The following is an 18,813-nucleotide window of genomic DNA, read 5'->3' as shown; positions in this document are numbered from 1 at the left end:
AAAACGAGAAAAGAGAGAGAGATAGGGAGGGAGAGGTATCAGAGGAGGAAGTGAGCGGGAGACAGACAAGAGGCTCAGAGGAACCAATCGGGAGGATGGCCTTTGGATGTACTCCCTATCCAAAGTGTACTTGAAGGGCAGTTGATTCAGGGAATGTGATCTTGACAACCAAGAAGGGGCAACCTGCCAAACAATGACAAGTCCATTTTTCAAACCCTCCAAATAAACTAACTTGTTTGTCTGCTTTCAGCACTGACCTTTCTAAGATAAAGCATGTTTAATATATTTAGCTGACTCTGAGTTGATCAATGAGCCTTCACCAAAAGGAAATTCTGAAAAACTATCATACATGTATACAGAAATAAATGTGTATGAAATAGTACTGAATGTTATTTCAAAGCTACAATTCCAGTTTCAGATTTGCTTTTCATTTTTTAAAGAACGCTTTTTTGAATCAAAAGAAAAACAAAAATGCCAGTTAACAACTACATGATGTAAAACAGAAGCAGTAACTACAATTTCCATATATTTTCCCTTGTCTTTCATAATGCTCTATAAAACATTGTTATGTCCTTAATCAGAAGTAATCAATATAGGAATTGCTTTCTAAAAAATAAAATTATAGTCTAATTTTATGTCCCCTAGTATACATTTATATTATTTATGATGAGAAAAATCAACCAATATAGTCAGAGCTACTCTGAAGTTTATAAAAAATGAGCTGGCATCATTTTGTAAAGTGTTGTGAAAACAGTTAAAATGGTAAGAGTAGAAATGGTACATGAAGTTTTAAAAATACACACAGGTTGGGACAGATTGCAAGTGACCTTAATCCACGTTAAGCAGTTTGGACTTTCTTGCTGGCAACAGAAGCTTTATTATGAAAATTTTTGCAACAGAATACCAGAATGAAAAAGGATGTTACAGAAAGATAAAACAAATAGAAACAGATAAGATGTTCTGCAGGTTTAAGAGCCAAATGATGGGCAGAGGGATTGGGGAGGACCTGAGTGCCATGGACTACACTTGTCATAACTATACTGAAATAAGGAGTAGAAAGCAGAGATGGAATCAAGAAAACCTTTAAAAGGAAGAATTTCTAGGAGCTTCTGCCTGCTGACTAATCACTGACTGATATTAAGGTAGTGAAGTAGGAGAGACACAGAAAAATAGAACATGAGAGGGAGGAATATGAAATTATTTCCAAGGTTACAGAGGAAATGATGCCACCATTAATAGAAACAGAGGTGCAACTGACATATCTTGGTGAAGAGTTCCTTCTTAGTTAAATTGAGTTAAGACAGGCTAGTCAATGAAAAATGATTTACAAGCCAGGCCACTGGAATATCAAGTCAGAGATCTACTTTTAGATTTAAGATACAGCCAGGGCAGGAGTTTTACTTAAAAGGCTTTCAGATATTGCAAACATGAAGTTAGGACTGAGAACCATTGAAGGACCTTCCGCTTGTAAGACACACACATCTACACATTGTCAACTGTAAGATAAGGCTCCATTAGTGTTTAATGGGGGAAAAGGCAAGAATCCAGTGTTATTCATCATAGCATTATTTTAAAATAAAGAAATACATAAAATGAGAACTGTATGACATATATTTGAAGAATTTTAAAATTGTTGTTATTTTCTTTAAAAATTCAATATCTGAATTTTTAAAAGTGGGATTTGAATTTTACACCGTCTTTGGATCCCTCCCTTTCTTACCCTCTACTCACACCAACCTACTCAAATAACTAGACTGCAAACTCTTCTGCCTCCGTTTCCTCCTGATCTGTAAGAATGAGTGTATCTGCTTCCCCTTACTTCCCCGCTGGTGGTGTGGGCTATAGAATGAAATGAGATACAAGTGCTTAGCAAATTATAAAACATGTTTACCAAAATAAGATGTCATCATTATAATTAAACCTAGGATGTAATTTTTAATTTTTCCAATTAGTCTCCACAAGAAAAGTATGACTTTAATTATTGGCCTGCATACAGTCTTTAAATTTTAGTTTTACAAACATAGCATAAATGCTTACAGGGAAAAAAAAAAAAACAGAATGCAAATGCTTTATTTTTCATAATTTCGAAAATCACTATTTTTGGGAATTTTTACTTCAAACACGACTATTTCTGGAGTGATTTTTTGAGGGGAGCCTTAACATTTTGCTTAGTACTTTATTTGTCCTTCCCTTTAATAAATACTCATTAACTTTCACAACAAAACTATGTAGATAATTCAATAATAATTTTCTATCAAGAGAAAAATTAGGCAGAAAATAATTCTACAGCTTCCCCAAGGTATGTGGACACCAAAACTGGAAAAAGCAACAGGAGTGGACGTCATAACCACTGCTCCTCATGAATCCTTCTCCCCTCAGAAGAAAGGTGCTCTTTAATTGACAAATACTTTTTCATTATGTGGCTTTTCTTCTTTTAAAAGTTGATGGTAATACCAAATAACAATAAATGCAACTGGTAATATTGGAAATGGAATCCCATGTACCTTGGATTCCAACGCTTGTTAAATTTAAAATGCCCTTTTAGAAAATTCAGCATAATTTTACATAAATTTTTGTTAAATCTGAAGAGCTCAGTGAGTAAAAACCTCTGTTCACACACATTTCATTTAAAAAAAAAAAAGAAAAAAAAAAAAAACTCAAGGTTGGTTTCCATTTTTTAAGTTACCTATACCTAGAGCCTCTCTAGTCTATCAGTAACAAAGTTGCTGATGAATATTTCAAAATATTATATGAAACCAAACCCAAGTTCAATTTCTCCTTATCATTAAAGGTCTATGAGTGAAGTCATGTAAACCTGTGAGGTCATAACATAGTCACTGATTACAATGAGTGGCCAAAGATTAGTCACCCTGGCTTGTAATCAGCAGTAGCAAATATCATGAATATTTCAACATTACTGCATTTTCCAAAGGAAAAAAAAAAACAGCACTTGAAGTTTATCAGCCTCTCATTTATCTTACACTAAACTTAGAGCATTGCTGAAGAATTAACAGTAACATTTGTAAAACACTGCCATTAACTTTAAAGTTTTTTGTTGTTTTGTGTTTTGTTTTTGTTTTTGATTTTGTTTGTTTTTTGTTTCTCAGACAGTCTCTTTCTGCCGCCCAGGCCGGAGTGTAGTGGCACAATCTCCATTCGCTGCAACCTCCACTTTCCAAGCAATCCTCTCATCTCAGCCTCCCGCAGAGCTGGGATTCCAGGTGTGCACCACCATGTCTGGTTAATTTTTGTATTAAGTATTTAAATGCTAATTTTTGACCGAAGACATATATTTTCAAAATCATTAGAATTTCTGTACAAATTAAATCTAAAATTGAACCCTTGGGAGCAACTAAAATGTTCTGTCTCATAAAGGCATACACTTGAAAGTATCTGAAAACAAAAATGTTTAAAGATAACGTTTGGTATACACCCCTGTGGTTAAAAATAATAACTAAAAAGATAACGCTGACTAAAATGACTAAATGGAATGTGAAATTGGTAAATGTTGCCTAAATAATGATTATTTTTATCATGTTGGAAAATCTGGGCACCAGGTCTCACAGAAAGCACTGTAACTGCTAACAACAAATAAAACTAAGCTTGCTACATAAAATAATGTCTCCACTAACAAAGTTTCCACTAACTGCATCCAATCTGTATTGCTGCGAAGGTTGTTACCAAAATGAATGATACTCAGTAACATTCAGAAAAACACTCAGACTAAATTCTGCTGAATGTTCTAAACCAGTCACAGAAAAACGTTAAGACCACCCTCAAATTAGGCATGTATGTAGTGGAAGATGGTTCTATCCACGTACTAACCGTCAAAATTATCCTCCACTTCACCCCAAAGGGACATCTTATACAGAAAATATGCTAACAAAAATATGTTGTTACAATGTCTAAGCGTTTAGAAGGCACTCTAAGAACAGTTTCTCTCTTGAAAACAATATTTAAACATCATTTAAAAAACAAAAAACAAAAAAAAAACAGTGAACACTCATTAAAACAGTACTCCTAACGCTACCATGGGGGTGGGGTGGTGAGAATGATGTCAGCATTCAGTAAAGTGAGAGACAATTTCTAACACAATAATGACAATAACTGTTACAAATCCTGACGGCCCTTGCAACGCGAAACGTTGGCAACTTGAAAACATAACTGAATTATGAAATACTGCAATATTCAAATGACCTGCAGTGAGTGAAAACTCAGCAAACACCCTTGTTCCTTCTGAACAATGACCTAAATAGTGAATCACTATAAAAAGAACAGATGACACATTCAATTCATCTGTTCAACCTCAAATGTGCAAATGTCTGACAGTCCCAGAGATAAGACACAATGAATTCAATAGGACAGTATGGTCATTTTAAGTCATCAGAATGTCTGCAAAAGGAGTGAAGAGAAACAGAATCAGACAGAGGCGGAAAGAGTGGGGGAGGGCTTGTTTAGGGAGACTGAAAAGGACGGGCGTTAAGCCTGTAAAGCAGAAAAAGGCTACCAAGAAGCCTAACTGGTACAGGAGAAAAAGAAGTTCGGGGATGATATTGACCAAATCCTCGACGCTGGCACAGGAGGTGGGGAGTCCGGCAAGACCAGCCTTTGTTGACTTCCCACTTTCCCCGATTTTTAAGCACAGGTCTGCTTTAAAACTCTCCCGCTGCCCCTAACCAATTTTAAGAGGTGAGGAGCAGGATGTAACTGGGTGATGGGTACCAAGGGGAGTTCATTTCCCCAAATATTTCCTCCACCCAGGACATAAACCACTCTGAGGGGTAGGATGGGTGAGACAGACAGACGCCGGGATCTCTCGGAAATCAATCCCAATGGAGAAAGGGGCTGGGTGGGTGCGCGCGGTGGGGGAGGGGGCCGGCTCCGGTTCCAAGTGCGGCCACTTACGAAGACGCGCTGGGCACGAAGAAATCCACGGCGAAGCCGAAGTAACTTCCCTCGGGGCCAGAGTACTCGGCAGGACTGTCCACGTCTAGGTTGAAGGCGCGGCACAGAGGTAGCAGGAGTCCCGAGAGAAGAAGCGGGAGGCCGCGGGGACCCAGGCGCAGCCGTCGCCGCGGCGGAGAAGCCATCGTGGGAGAGCGCGCGGGACGCCGAGCCGGGAGCGGTGGCCACCTCCCCCCGCCCCACCGAGGCGCCCAGTGCCAGCGGCCCGCCGCCTGCGCGCGCCCAAACTTGCCGGCCGCTCTCGGCTAGCCCGGGACAGCTCCGGGGCAGGCAGGAGGGCTGAGCTTCGGAGCGACCGCCAGGGACAAGGGGCGCAGAGCGCGCGGAGCGGGGACAGCAGCGCAGACGGCCCCTGGCTTCCCTCCGGCTCCGCCGCTTCTGAGGCTGGGGACTGCCGGGGTGAGCGCCGCACCTCGGGCCTGAGAGCAGCGGCTGCACTGGGAGGAGACCTGGGAGGAGGAGGAGCCGGCCCGGGAGGCTGTGCCGCGGAGCTGGAGGAGGAAGTGGGGGAGGAGAGGCGCCCTTCCACAGGGGAGAGCTCAGCGCACTTCCGTGAGTGCAGTCGCCGCCTGTCCCGAGATCCGGGAGTCTGTGCCGGGGTCCCCAGCTCCTGAGCCTGGGTCAGCGGCAGCGCTCCTGGACGAAGGCCTCAGGCTGAGCACTGGAGGAGGCGTGGGGGCGGGGGCGGGGACACACGGTCCAGCGTCCTAATCCACCCGCGTCCACGGGAGAAGCAAGGGCAGTCCACGTTCCCTTGTCCCGTGCGACTTTTGTTTAAAAATGAGGAAAGCTTTTTATCAGCTTCTCGTGTTTCTGCTACTTAGTCTGGCAGGCTCTCACGAACGAAACTTTGTAATTAATGGTCGTTAATTACACTCCATCCCACAAACACTGAACTTAATTACAGATTTCCAGAAAGCCACCATAGCCTCTTGCAGGTGTGTAAAGCTTAACTTAGTAATCAAAGAAAGGATTGGCAGGGCAAAGAATTGGCAGTGATCGTTTTGAATCAAGTCAGAATAATCGAAGCCTTATTCCCAGTTTGTTAGCTGCCCTTGTATGATTTAGAAAAACTGATTTGTTGATTTAGGATGTTTGGATAGACATAATTTCAGAGCTGGAAAAGGACTGCACACCGGTGAAATAAGGCCCCTCGTGCTTGTTTGCCACTGCTGTGTTCCATCAAGCCTTGACCAAACTGGACTGAGAGAGGGCCTTGAGGACAGGAGCCTTAACCTTTTTCTTAGTATTCCTATTTTCTAGCACCTTGCCAAGCAGATAGTAATGGATCAATAAAATGTCGAATCAGTGAATAAATAGCAGACGAAATCAGCAAAGTGCCCAGAGAAGTGACTCTTACATATTTCAAGTGTTTCATGTGCTACAGAATCTGTTGAACAAGATAAAGGTTAAGTGCATTGTGTGGACTTTAACAACTTACAAGTAAGTACTGGAACAGTAATTTCTGTTTTCCCAAAGTAACTATTAAAACTCAATCATAATATACATTAATAACTATCAAATAATCCTGTAAAAGGATGGAAGTGAAATGCCTAATTTGAATTTATAATATTTATTGGACCAGGTCCAGGTGCTCATGCTGGTAATCTCAGCACTTTGGGAGACTGAGGCAGGAGGATTGTTTGAGACCAGGAGTTCCAGGGGAACATAGGGAGACCTCATTTCCACAAAAATTTAAAAATTAGCTGGGAGTGTGGTGCATGACTGTAGTCCTAGCTATGCCGGGGGTAAGGCAGGTAGATAGATCGCTTAGGCCCAGGAGTTCCAGGTTACAATGAGTCATGAGCCTGCCACTGCACTCCAGCCTGAGTGACAGAACAAGACCCTGTGTTAAAAAAAAAAAAAAAAAAAAAAAAAAAAAAAGGCCGGGCGTGGTGGCTCATGCCTGTAGTCCTAGCACTTTGGGAGGCTGAAGCAGGCGAATTGCCTGAGCTCAGGAGTTCAAGACCAGCCTGGGCAACACGGTGAAACCCCATCTCTACTAAAATACAAAAAATTAGCCAAGGGTGGCAGCATGTGCCTGCAGTCCCAGCTACTCAGGAGACTGAGGCAGGAGAATTGCTTGAACCCAGGAGGCGGAGGCTGCAGTGAGCTGAGATGGTGCCACTGCACTCCAGCCCAGGCCATAGAGTGAGATTCCATCTCAAAAAAAAAAAAAAAAAAAAAGTATTAAATATTTCCATTTTTTAATTTGACTAAAAGATATGCAGCAAAACCTTTGGCATGTTTTACAAGGCATGGTCTAGCATCTGCCTAAATTACTGATTGAGAGAGGAAATCCGACACAAATCCTTACACATAAATGCAAATATGTGTAAGGTGAGCTTATTTCTCACCTTCTTTCCTAATACACCAAAGAGGCTACGGATATGTATGCATAAACCCAAAGGGTCTTTTATGTCTTAAAAACATGAGAACCAGTCTACCTGGAAATCCATCCAGGTGAGGAAGACAGAAGAGTTTAAACTCTGGCTAGATCCAGTAAGTCTCCCACTCCTCAACTTCTGATTCCAGGACAGGGGTCCAACAGACCAGGGTGGAGTGAAGAAATGTGAGAGGACCAGGGAAAGGAAGAAGCCAACAAAATGACGACACATGTACACCCACCAAAACTTGAATGAACAACACACCCCCAAATAGGTCTACAAATTACTGAAAGCACTTATTCTTGAGCCATTCTTTATGAGTTTATTTTGAATGAGCAGTCTTGAAAATCAAGGAATTTGTTTTTTTAAAAAAGGCAAACAGGCCATGGACTATAGCTCATGCCTGTAATCCCAGCATTTTGGGAGGTCAAGGTAGGTGGATCACCTGAGGTCAGGAGATCAAGACCAGCTTGGCCAACACAGTGACACCCCATCTCTACTAAAAATACAAAAATTAGCCAGGCGCGGTGGCTTACTCACACCTGTAATCCCAGCACTTTGGGAGGCCGAAGTGGGTGGATCACGAGGTCAGGGGTTCAAGACCAGCCTGGCCAAGATGGTGAAACCCTGTCTCTACTAAAAATACAAAAATTAGCTGGGTGCAGTGACAGACACCTGTAATCGCAGCTACTCAGGAGGCTGAGGCAGGAGAGTCACTTGAACCTGGGGAGTGGAGGTTGCAGTGAGCCAAGATCACGCCACTGCACTTTAGCTTGGATGACAGAATGAGACTCTGTCTCAGGAAAAAAAAAAAAAAAAAAAAAGCCAGGTGTACTGGTGTGTGCCTGTAATCTCAGCTACTCAGGAGACTGAGGCAGGAGAATCGCTTGAACCTAGGAGGTGGAGGCTGCAGTGAGCTAAGATATTGTGGTATTGTGGGCCACTGCACTCCAGCCTGGGTGACAGAGTGAGACTTTGTCTAACAACAAAAAAAAGGAAACATACATTTCAATTAGGAAACTATGAAGCAGACTAACCCAGTGGCTTTAGAAACTTGGGGTTATAAATGCAGGCATGTCTTTGTGTGACCATACTTGAGCAGCCACTCACACAGTGCCCTGCAAATTGTATTGCAGAACATGTCAATTCAGCTAATGCTGATTCAAAATCCACATTCCACCTGGTGCTATGTGCATGGGAGAGAGAAAAGAATGTTTTAGTCTATGAAAGAATGGTGATGCCCCTCCCCCACCCCATGACACTACTCTTTAAACTACATTATAACAGTTTTCCAACTTAAAAGGAGAACTTCCGTGTATACATTAAGTATTCATTGAATATAATCCTTTTCTTAGAAAATAAAATATTGGATAGTAAAAAGAATTTGTACTTTGAATTTTATCCTCTACTACCCTATACTTTGGTAAAAATATTGATTCCAGTGGTTTCTGTAAAATAAAGCGCCTGGGTTCCATTCCTGGCTTTGCCAACTACCAGTTGTGTGACCCTGGGCAAATCAATCAACCAGTCTGTGCCTCGGTTTTCTTATCTGTGAAAGGGAAAGGGAAATAATACTATGTCTATCTCAACAACAAAAGTTATTGTTGCCATTAATACTTTTACGACTAATAGTTTACCATCGTAGCAATAGCAAATTTTTTTTTTTTTTTTTGAGACGGAGTCTCACTCTGTCATCAGACTGGAGTGCAGTGATGCCATCTCAGCTCACTGCAACCTCGGCCTCTTGGGTTCAAGCAATTCTCCTGCTGTAAATTTTTATGACTATTATTACACTCTCTTAGTTCCCCTAGTGCCTATCCAACAGGTCCTTCAATAACCGTAATCAAACCAGGGCTTCACGCAGCTCTGTCTCTGCAAACAAAGGAACTTAGTCCATAATTTAAGAGGAATTTCAAATTTTATCTCTCTCAAAGAACCTCAAAGGAGATTCAGATCATAACCCATGGGAACTTCAGAAATCTGCTTCTTCTACTCTCTCTTTCTCTGGAGGCTTTAACCCACTAAACCCTGCCCTAGAATTTTTGTTGCTGTTTTTGTCTAACTCACTCCTGTCTCTCCTCTCTTGGCTGTTTATTAGGGAGATTGACTTGTTCTCTTTTCACCCCCATAACCTCCACTCCCAGTGCTGCCCTTTCCTATCTGATCTCTAACAGAAAAGATTCTGGCCAGCACTTCTGCTCTTTGGGTGAATGGGAAAGAAGAGAAGGTAGGCAGTAAACGTGTCACCTTTCTGGGCCATGTTTCCTAAACTACCCCTTCAATGTTAAGATTCCCCAAGTCTCAGTTCTTGAGTCACTGCATTTCTCCTCAGGGTGATCTTATGCATTGTCATGCTCTCAACTCTCACTTCTTACCACCTCCCACCTCACAAAGGAGCCTTAGCCATATTAAATTACTTAACATTTCTCCAGAGTGCCATCTTTGCTCAAAGGGCTCCATCTTCCTGGGCAGCATTAGTTCTCCCTGCAAACATTTTCCACAAGCTCCCATCCTTCTGTTATATACAAACATACACAATGTCCTCAAAGTGGCTGTTTCCTACTCTTCTTTCATTGCTTGTATTAGGCATCATCCTGTCCTCTAGAAAGACTTCTCTTAGGAACCACACCCGATTGTCTTTGTATCCTTGGAGCTTACAGACCTTAGGAATTAATTCCGTTGTCCAGGAACTTAATAACTAACATATCCCCTCTGTTTTGCAAGGCTGAAGTGGGAGAATCACCTGAGCCCAGGAGATTGGGACCAACCTAGGCAGCATATCAGAACCCATGTCTCCTAGGAAGACTCATTGGGAACCATACCTTATTGTCTTTGTATTCTTGGAGCTTACAGGACCTTAGGAATTAATTCCATTGTCCAGAGACTTAATAATAACTAACATATTTCCAGTTCTTTGCAAGGTTGAAGTGGGAGGATCACCTGAGCCCAGGAGATTGAGACCAGCCTGGGCAGCATAGCAAGAACTCAATGACATTACTATATAAACTCAAGTATGAAGAGAAAGTTAATGAGTAGATTAAGAAAACATACATTGGCCAAGCAAGGAAGATCATGCCTGTAATCACAACACTCTAGGAAGCCATGGCAAGAGGATGGAATGAGGTCAGACGTTTGAGACCAACCAGGGCAACATAACGAGACCCGATTTCTACAAACTTGGGAGGCTGAGGCAGGAGGATCACTTGAGCCCAGAAGCTTGAGGTTGTAGTGAACTGCGATCACACCACTGCACTCTAGTCTGGGCAATAGAGCAATACTCTGTCTGTCTCTTGCTATCTCTCCATACATATATGTATACATATACATATATATGTCATAAATATATATTAAAACTTATTGTTTCTACTAGAGTCAAACTTACATTGTAAATATCAAGTCATATTTCCTCCTGGAGTTATACATTTATTGAGCACCTTCCTTGTGGTCCTATTTCCATAAGCCTCCTTTTTCATACTTACCTTTCAGAGTTGGTACAATCTATGATAGAAGATATATAAAACTGAGATTCAAAGCACCAAAATAGAAATCATGACCAGGTTCATTGGCTCACACCTGTAATCCAGCCCTTTGGGAGGCCAAGGTGTGCAGATCGCTTGAGCCAAGGAGTTTGAGACCAGCCTGGTCAATATGACAAATCCCCATCTCTACAAAAAATAAAAAAATTACCCAGACATGTTGCCATGTGCCTATAGTCCCCCCTGGAGTGTGAGCTGGACTTAGTGAACTGCTTTTAGTGAAGAGAATAAAGAGAAAGTGACTGTGGGAGTTTGTTGACTAGGGCATAAAAGGCACTGAAGCTTCCTTTTGTTCTCTCTTGGAGGGGAAGCCAGCTGCCATGTTGTGAGGACACACAAGCTGCCTTATGGAGAAGCCCACATGGTGAGGACCTGAGGCCTCCTCCCAACCGCAATGTGAACAAATAATTTTCAGACTGGATTCTGCTTCCCAATTAGGCCCTTAGATGATAGCAACTCCTGCCAGCCTATAAATCTCAAGTGAGACCCTGAGCCAGGACCATCCGTCTAAGTAGCTCTTTAATTACTGACCCATGGAAACTGAGATAATGTTTGTTGTTTTGAGCCAATATAATTGGGGTGTAAAATTTGTTATTCAGCAATAGATAACTAATACAGTGAGTTTATAAAAGTAATTTGCTAAGGTCACAGAGCTAGGAAGTATTGAGATGATCTAGCCAGTTTATAATAGCTAAGGTGACCATGCAATTTATTGTTGAACTGAGGCGCTTTAGAGACTAATAGAAACACTAATAATAATTATATTGATACAACAGCTATACACTGGAACTTTCCAGGGCAAACTGGAACATAGGATCATCCTAATTACATCCTATGCTCTCTATTGCTACACAATTCTGTTTTCAATGTAAGTAAGTATATACAGTATGGCCTGTGCAACAATGTAAGTTTAGCACAAAGAAAGGATAATTCACTTATTCAGACAGAGACTGCTAGCTAGCTATCCAATATTCATTGTCTGCTTCTTGTTTGGTAATAAAATCCCTATACTGTGTGGTGGCAACAGTGCTCTAGCTAGAAAAAAAGAAACCATTTCCAGCTTCCTACAGATGAACAAGATATGCCAGTAGAAGTTGTCAGGTGGAGCTTATAGGGAATTTCTTTTAGGGGGGCTATCTTAACTATCACAAAGAACCTTTTTTGTGCTTCAGTTTCTGTGTAGCTGCTGCCTAAGACATGGATGTGATAGTCGGAGCTGCAGCAGCCACATTGTGAACATGAAGCCCTACTTGGTAATATAGGTCATGACCTAAGAATTATGGAACAGAAAGTTTGTGTTTCTGGTAACCATGGAGCCATCATACTGGTTTCGAACTGTAAACCTGTATTATGCAATGGAAAAATATACCTTTATCTTTGTTAAGCTGTTATGACTTGGATTTTCAGTTATACCTTGACTAACCTAATCTTAACTGATATACTCACCTTAATTCCTCAAACAGAGATTTAAATTTTGAGTGCCAAAAATCTTTATTCTTAAGCTATTTGGACAAAAATTATTCTAAATATACTGACCACTCTAAAAGAGAAGAGTAGCTAAAAGAGAAACATTGTCAGGTAGTTTTTTTTGATGATACAAGGTTATTATTATGTACAGAAAGATGTGTCAGCTCACTGTTTAGGGTCTTTAAAAGTTTATATGCCCCATGGAAGCTCTTCTAATTGTTGACATTAATAAAACAAGTATGAATTAAGTCATTGTGAGCAATACTCTAATTTTCAGATGGTCTGGTGCCATCACTAATTTTGTTCCTTCTGGGAGGTTTTCTAAAATATCCACCCTTACTTCCTCTAAAACTTGAAAACTAGTGAAAGATTTTCACCTTTCAGTCTTTATGGATATATTTGGATTTAATAGAAAACGATGATATTCACTAAGATGTTAGATACAGAACTCTTAATTGCAAAATAGCATTAGATTTAGCACATAGAAACAAAAAAAATTAAAGGTTTTATGCATTTCAGCATTTTGTGAAGCATAAAGGGTTCTACCATTGGATTTCTTTTCTTCTAAGTTTTGACTAAATTGCCAGTATGGAGATGGTTACATGAATTAATTGTATTCTTTAGTTATAAGAGAGTCCTTAGGAAACTTTCTTATTCTATCTAGTTGTTCTAACTATTTCAGTTTAGACTACCTATTGTTAACAAGAATTTCTAAGCTGTACTTTAGTGAAGTACTCTCTATACAGAATAAATCTTGTTCATACGTCTAAAATATCTAGGATAAATATATGGAAGAAACTTCAAGGACAACCTAACAATATGACTGGCCTGAAATGCAATAATAAAGAACACTTGTTAAGACGTATGAAAACTAAGGCTAGATGATCATTTGATAAGGATGTAATAAATATGTGTTGTCTACTATAGCTTTCTGAAATGATGAAAATATTCCATATCTATATTGTCTGAATACTTGCATTACCCATATATGGCTCTTGAGCTCTTAAAATTGACTAGTATGATGGAAAAATTAAATTTCAACTTAAAAAATATTTTCATTGCCACATGTATCTAATGGCTCCCAAACTGGATAGCATAGTTATAGATGGTATTGATGCAGAGGTTAAAGAATCAGATTTCATAGATTCTAAAGTCTCTTCTAACTTTATACTGCCATAGCTGCAAAAATAAATGGTAAAACTTTTTCTCCATTACTGCTCTGCTCTGAACCAAATTTTTCTGTCTTTAATATTAGGAATTCATTTATTCATTAATTTAATCATCATAGAATTAGTGTGCCAAGTGCAGTGGAAAAAAAAAAAAAGCTGCTCTGGTATCAACATTTTTGACCTTGCTTTTCCCTTTCACTGCCTTCAATATCTCTTCTCCTTTGGGACTCATGTCTCACTGTCAAATGTGATAGCAAGGTACCAGCCTATGGACACCAAACCCTAAATGCAGGGACTTCCAGATTCAGCAGATATTTCTCTGCTTGGAAGGAGCAAACCCACAAAAATATATGGGGTCGTGCAGGAATAATAAGGACCCTGAGTCAGATCAGATTGATTTTAATGTAAATAATGTGATGTTACTTGCACATGTGAGATTGCATGTGGGCTGTACATAATGCCCACTGTTGCCAGGATTCTTGCCAGTGTTCCAAGAATTCTCAAAGGGGCTTAAGCCAACATTAAGTTCCCAATCTCACTGGTACCTCACCTTCTGCATCTGGTTTATTTACTCAACCTTGCACATACTTCATCCAAACTGAAAAATGGAATATCGCCCCTTTTACATTTATTCCACAAGGGAATCTGAATGCATGGTGGTTGCATGTAGCAGAATTCTGTAGAAAGTCTGACAGTGATGGTGGAGGGTAGTATTTGAGAGTAATGCAGTGGAGACCAGCTAACCACTTACAGTTGAATAGTAGACATATTTACAGCCCTCAGCCATTCCTACCATGGGAACATTGCGTTGACTGTGTCTCCTTCTCAGCCTCCTGGCCTGCCATTGTGTTGTGTGCACTCCTTGCCACCAGACCTTCTTTTTTTCCCCTTGTCCTCATTTCTAGGCCCCTGTGTCTTCCTTCTGGGCCAAGGTCATGTCTCAATCTTTCTCAGATTTCATACTGAGCAACTAAGACTTCTCTTTGTTTTGCCCTATTTTTTTCAGACCATGTTTGGGATATACATTGCAAGTCTCAAAATTTTGAATGAAAAACTAAATTTAAAATGTTCTTACTCTAAAAAGGATCTCGTTCCTGAGTTTGAAATACAATTTTCTTTCTCATATGACTACATATGCTATATAAGTATATATTGTTACGAGAAAAAGATGCCTCAGAGAGGACTTGGCCATTGTCATAAAAGCAATAAAAGGTGTTACAGGGACTAGAATGCAGGTCTCTTGAAAGGGATTTATCTTTCTATTGTATTATCACCATAAACAATATGAGTTAAATAAGATTTTATAAACATGTCTGAGAATCTTATAATTACTTACATATTATATCCAATAGGAAATCTTTCTTGACTACCAAAAATGGCATAACAAACATTTGAAAAATAAATCATATAAAAATGAAAAATGCATAGGTAAAAAAGTGAACATAGCTTGATGTATATATGTATTTTTAAATGGTATTTCACATGGGCACATTAGTTAAGAATTCAGCCAATACTTTGAAAATCCAGTGTTACATATAGGAAGCAGAACTTTTAACCAAAAAAAAAAAGAGAGAGAAAATTTTTTCCTCTTGGAACTGAGTTAGAGAAGCAAGTAGATAATGATAATTATTTTGACAAAATTATGCCGTGATCACCAAGAATACCTTTTGAGGATGCCAGAAGATAGATTTACCAATGCTTATTGAATTATGAAACCTTTACTGACTCAGTGCTACATACAAGATGCTATGGCATATTGTGGTACATCCTACAGCACTTTCAAGAATGAAGAGGCTGAGGCAGGTGGACTGCTAGAGGCCAGGAGCTGAAGACCAGCCTGGGCAACACAACGAGACTCAGTCTCTACAAAAAATAAAAAAATGTTAGTCAGAAGTGGTGCCCCATGCCTGTAGTCCTAGCTACTCAGGAGACTTAAGCAGGAGCCCAAGAGTTTGAAGATGCAGTGAGCTATGATCATGTCACTGCACTCCAGCCTGGGCAACAGAGTGAGACCCTCTCTCTTTAAAAAAAAAAAAAGGAATGAAATGAAGTATTTGTCAGGACTCTTTCAATTACAAGTGACAATATCCTAATTCACATTAGCTAAAGTGAAAAAGAGACTAGGCCGGGCACGGTGGCTCAAGCCTGTAATCCCAGCACTTTGGGAGGCCGAGACGGGCGGATCACGAGGTCAGGAGATCGAGACCATCCTGGTTAACACGGTGAAACCCCGTCTCTACTAAAAAATACAAAAAACTAGCCGGGCGAGGTGGCGGGCGCCTGTAGTCCCAGCTACTCGGGAGGCTGAGGCAGGAGAATGGCGTGAACCCGGGAGGCGGAGCTTGCAGTGAGCTGAGATCCGGCCACTGCACTCCAGCCTGGGTGACAGAGCGAGACTCCGTCTCAAAAAAAAAAAAAAAAAAAAAAAAAAAAAAAAAAAAAAAGAAAAAGAGACTGGATTGATTCACATAACCCAGAAGTGCAGCTTTGGTTCTGACTTCAAACACAACACAATTCTTTTTCCAGCTCTGCTTTCTTCTTTATGTTGGCCTTACCCTCTCCGACTGCATCAGGCTGTACAATTGACCAGGGAAAATAGTTATATGTCCTAGTTTAGCAATCCATAGATGATAAAGCTTCCCTCTTCTCAAGTAAGTATCTCAACTCAAGGGAATGATTTATATTGACTGTGTTTATAATAACTGCTCACCCCTGAACCAATCACTGTATTCAGAGAGTGAGATACTATGGTTGGCTACAGGTCAGGTGATAACTCCTGTGGGAAGAATGTGGCACAGCACTGTGGTCGATGAATGTTGTTATTACTTAAGATGGAGGAAGGGCAGTTCCACAAAGATAGAGATGTAACCAGGCATACAAATACAACATTTGGCTACTGCAGACTCGTAAGTAACATGTCCTGTCCTCAAGGAGTTTTCCACATATAACTCTTGGTACTTATGTAAGAGGAAAATAATTCCCACATGTGCCCCCACTTTTTTGTTTCAATATTAATCAGTTATCCTGATTATGAAACTTGAAAAATATTACCCTAGCCCTTCTTACTGTTAATTAAATCTGTTTTTGTTAGTTTTAAACCAAGTATGAAAATTATGTAATCATTGGCATAATATTTTTGTGGTTAAAATACAATGTTGGCTTAAAACTTTTTGTATTATAAATTATACATTTATCTTCAGATATTGTGGGAACTATGTCAGCTAACAAGCCATTTCCTCAGTTAACCCTACTTCTGTGGTTGGGATGATTTGAAAACTGTAAACCTTGCTACACCTTGGTTGGTACTGTATTTGGAGACAATGTATTTTAGCCTTGACAACAAAATTTACCATTATTTTTAGAGAAATTTCATTTGCTAGAAAGCATTTGTATTATTTTTATACTCATGCTGCCTGGTGTATGGAGTGAAATTAAATGCCTGATGTTTCCATTATATATTTTTACTAAATGTGTCTCACATGCAATAGAGTGAAATACAGCTTTTATTGCATTAAGCTGCCAAGATCTCTGTGTTAGTTTGATACTATAATACCGCCTAGTCAATCCTGAGGAATACGGATACATTAAATTACATGTAGGCATAATTTATAAACAAAAAGGATTCTCACGGTAATTATGAAATGTTATATATTTTCTTTTACTACAACATATATAATTTCTATTCTAGACAAAAACATACATATATTTGTGTGATACCTACAAATAACAGTTGATTTCACCTTTTTCCCAAGAAAAAGGGAAAACAATCCTTATTTAATGAGTATCAGAGTTCAAAATATTTCTTTGGTGAGTTCAGGCTCAGAAGAGTCAGAAGGGATCTACTATGCCAACTATCTGTACGTATCTATGATTTCATCATACTCTTTATTTCAGCAACTAAAATTTCACAAATAACTTTTTAAAAAAATTCTGAGTAGAAGTTCTGTTACTATACTAGAAATGTGTGTTTTCACCACAAGTTCTTTCACTTTCACTGTAGCAAAAAAATGCAGGTTGATCTCCCTAAATGTCCTTGGGAAGTGGCTACTATTGAGTTTTCTTGGGTTCTCCTCACCTCCTGAGGGTAAAAGAGAACCCCAGGAAGATTACATTTGAATCTTTCACCTGCCACTGAAAAGCAGCCATCTCAGAAATGTCAATATCACTTGTCTAATAATCAATCCTTCTCTTCAATTAAATAGCATTTCCTTCATGCTTTAACTCATTGGTTTTCAAACGTTTCTTAGCAGCGGAACCCTTCAAATGGCACACCAACTGAATTTACATATATAAGACTAAGAAAAAGCAGGACCCAGACGCTGCCAGAGGACCACCATCAAGTACACCTGAAAACTACAGCTTTCAACACTTCACACCACCTTTGTTTTATGATACACCTATCATGCTGTAGCTATGATGAGAGCATACAAATAAATAAAAGACTCAGTCATTTCCCTCAGGCACGTTCATTTTCATTTTTTTATAGTGGTTTCAGCATATTCACCTACAATTTATATGGTTCTCCACTCAAATAAACCTCCCTGAGCATCTACCTTCCCTATTCTCCTCTCCCTTTCATAATGCTCAAAAACATCTGCACACTTTTTATCCCACTTCTGCCTCATCTCAGCTGCATTTTTGCTGTGTAGCCCATATCAAGACTTTAACCCATATCAGTCAAAGTCTCCACCAAGCCCATTTCCGCAGGGGACGGTGCTATTTTGCTCCCATTCAACCCCCTCTCCAATAATCCATATTAGATACATGAGGAAGAATAGAAATAATCTTTTCAATTTCCATTTTATAATTAGATATATATAAACAAAAATGCTCTGTTGGTACCTGGGACACTGCGTATGATGACGATGATACAAATGTGCACGTGCTCCAGTGGCATCATTTGCAGGAGCAATACACAGCTATATGGCCACCTACCTCAAGCCTCCCCTGTGCTGAAGAAAATCTTGCTAGGGGGTGTATCTCAAAAGGCGGTCTGAGGACTACTGCCATCCGGGGTCTTTGTACTAAAAGTGGGATGCCAGGCCTAGCTAAATCAGGATTTCTGGGGTGGAGATGATGAGACCTGATTATTATTTTTTTTTTTTTAGGAACTTCTTTTGGGGAGTTTTAGTGAAACTAAACTTAGTGAAATTTCAGCATTCCATCTTTTTAGTTACCTATTGCTACATAGCAACTCTTCCCCCTGACAACCCCAGTAGCTTTAGACAATGATTTCTTATTTCTCATGATTCTGTGTAGGTTCACTAGTAGTTTCTGTTTTGGCATCTC

The 18,813-nt window shown here is 39.9% G+C and overlaps 1 protein-coding gene and 1 long non-coding RNA gene across 4 annotated transcripts in view; one reads left to right on the top strand and one right to left on the bottom strand.

The window, feature by feature from the left end:
- Positions 1 to 5,401, bottom strand: part of ITGAV (integrin subunit alpha V) — a 91,320-nt gene extending 85,919 nt beyond the window's left edge. For all 3 annotated transcript variants that reach the window (XM_005573672.4, XM_065525744.1, XM_074009565.1), the window contains exon 1: positions 4,906 to 5,401. In XM_005573672.4, coding sequence (XP_005573729.1) covers positions 4,906 to 5,090 — 185 coding nt within the window. In that variant the 5' untranslated portion in view covers positions 5,091 to 5,401. The remainder of the gene's footprint in view (positions 1 to 4,905) is intronic.
- On the top strand, positions 5,159 to 17,987 carry LOC123567923 (uncharacterized). The gene is made up of 2 exons (XR_006691098.3): positions 5,159 to 6,408; positions 17,772 to 17,987. It is a non-coding gene; the product is annotated as an uncharacterized lncRNA (long non-coding RNA).
- The last annotated feature ends 826 nt before the right edge of the window (positions 17,988 to 18,813 follow it).

Source organism: Macaca fascicularis, chromosome 12 (genome assembly GCF_037993035.2).
Source record: "Macaca fascicularis isolate 582-1 chromosome 12, T2T-MFA8v1.1".
Lineage (NCBI taxonomy): Eukaryota > Metazoa > Chordata > Mammalia > Primates > Cercopithecidae > Macaca > Macaca fascicularis.
The sequence above is the reverse complement of the archived record's forward strand: the minus strand, read 5'-3'. Positions and strand labels throughout refer to the sequence as shown.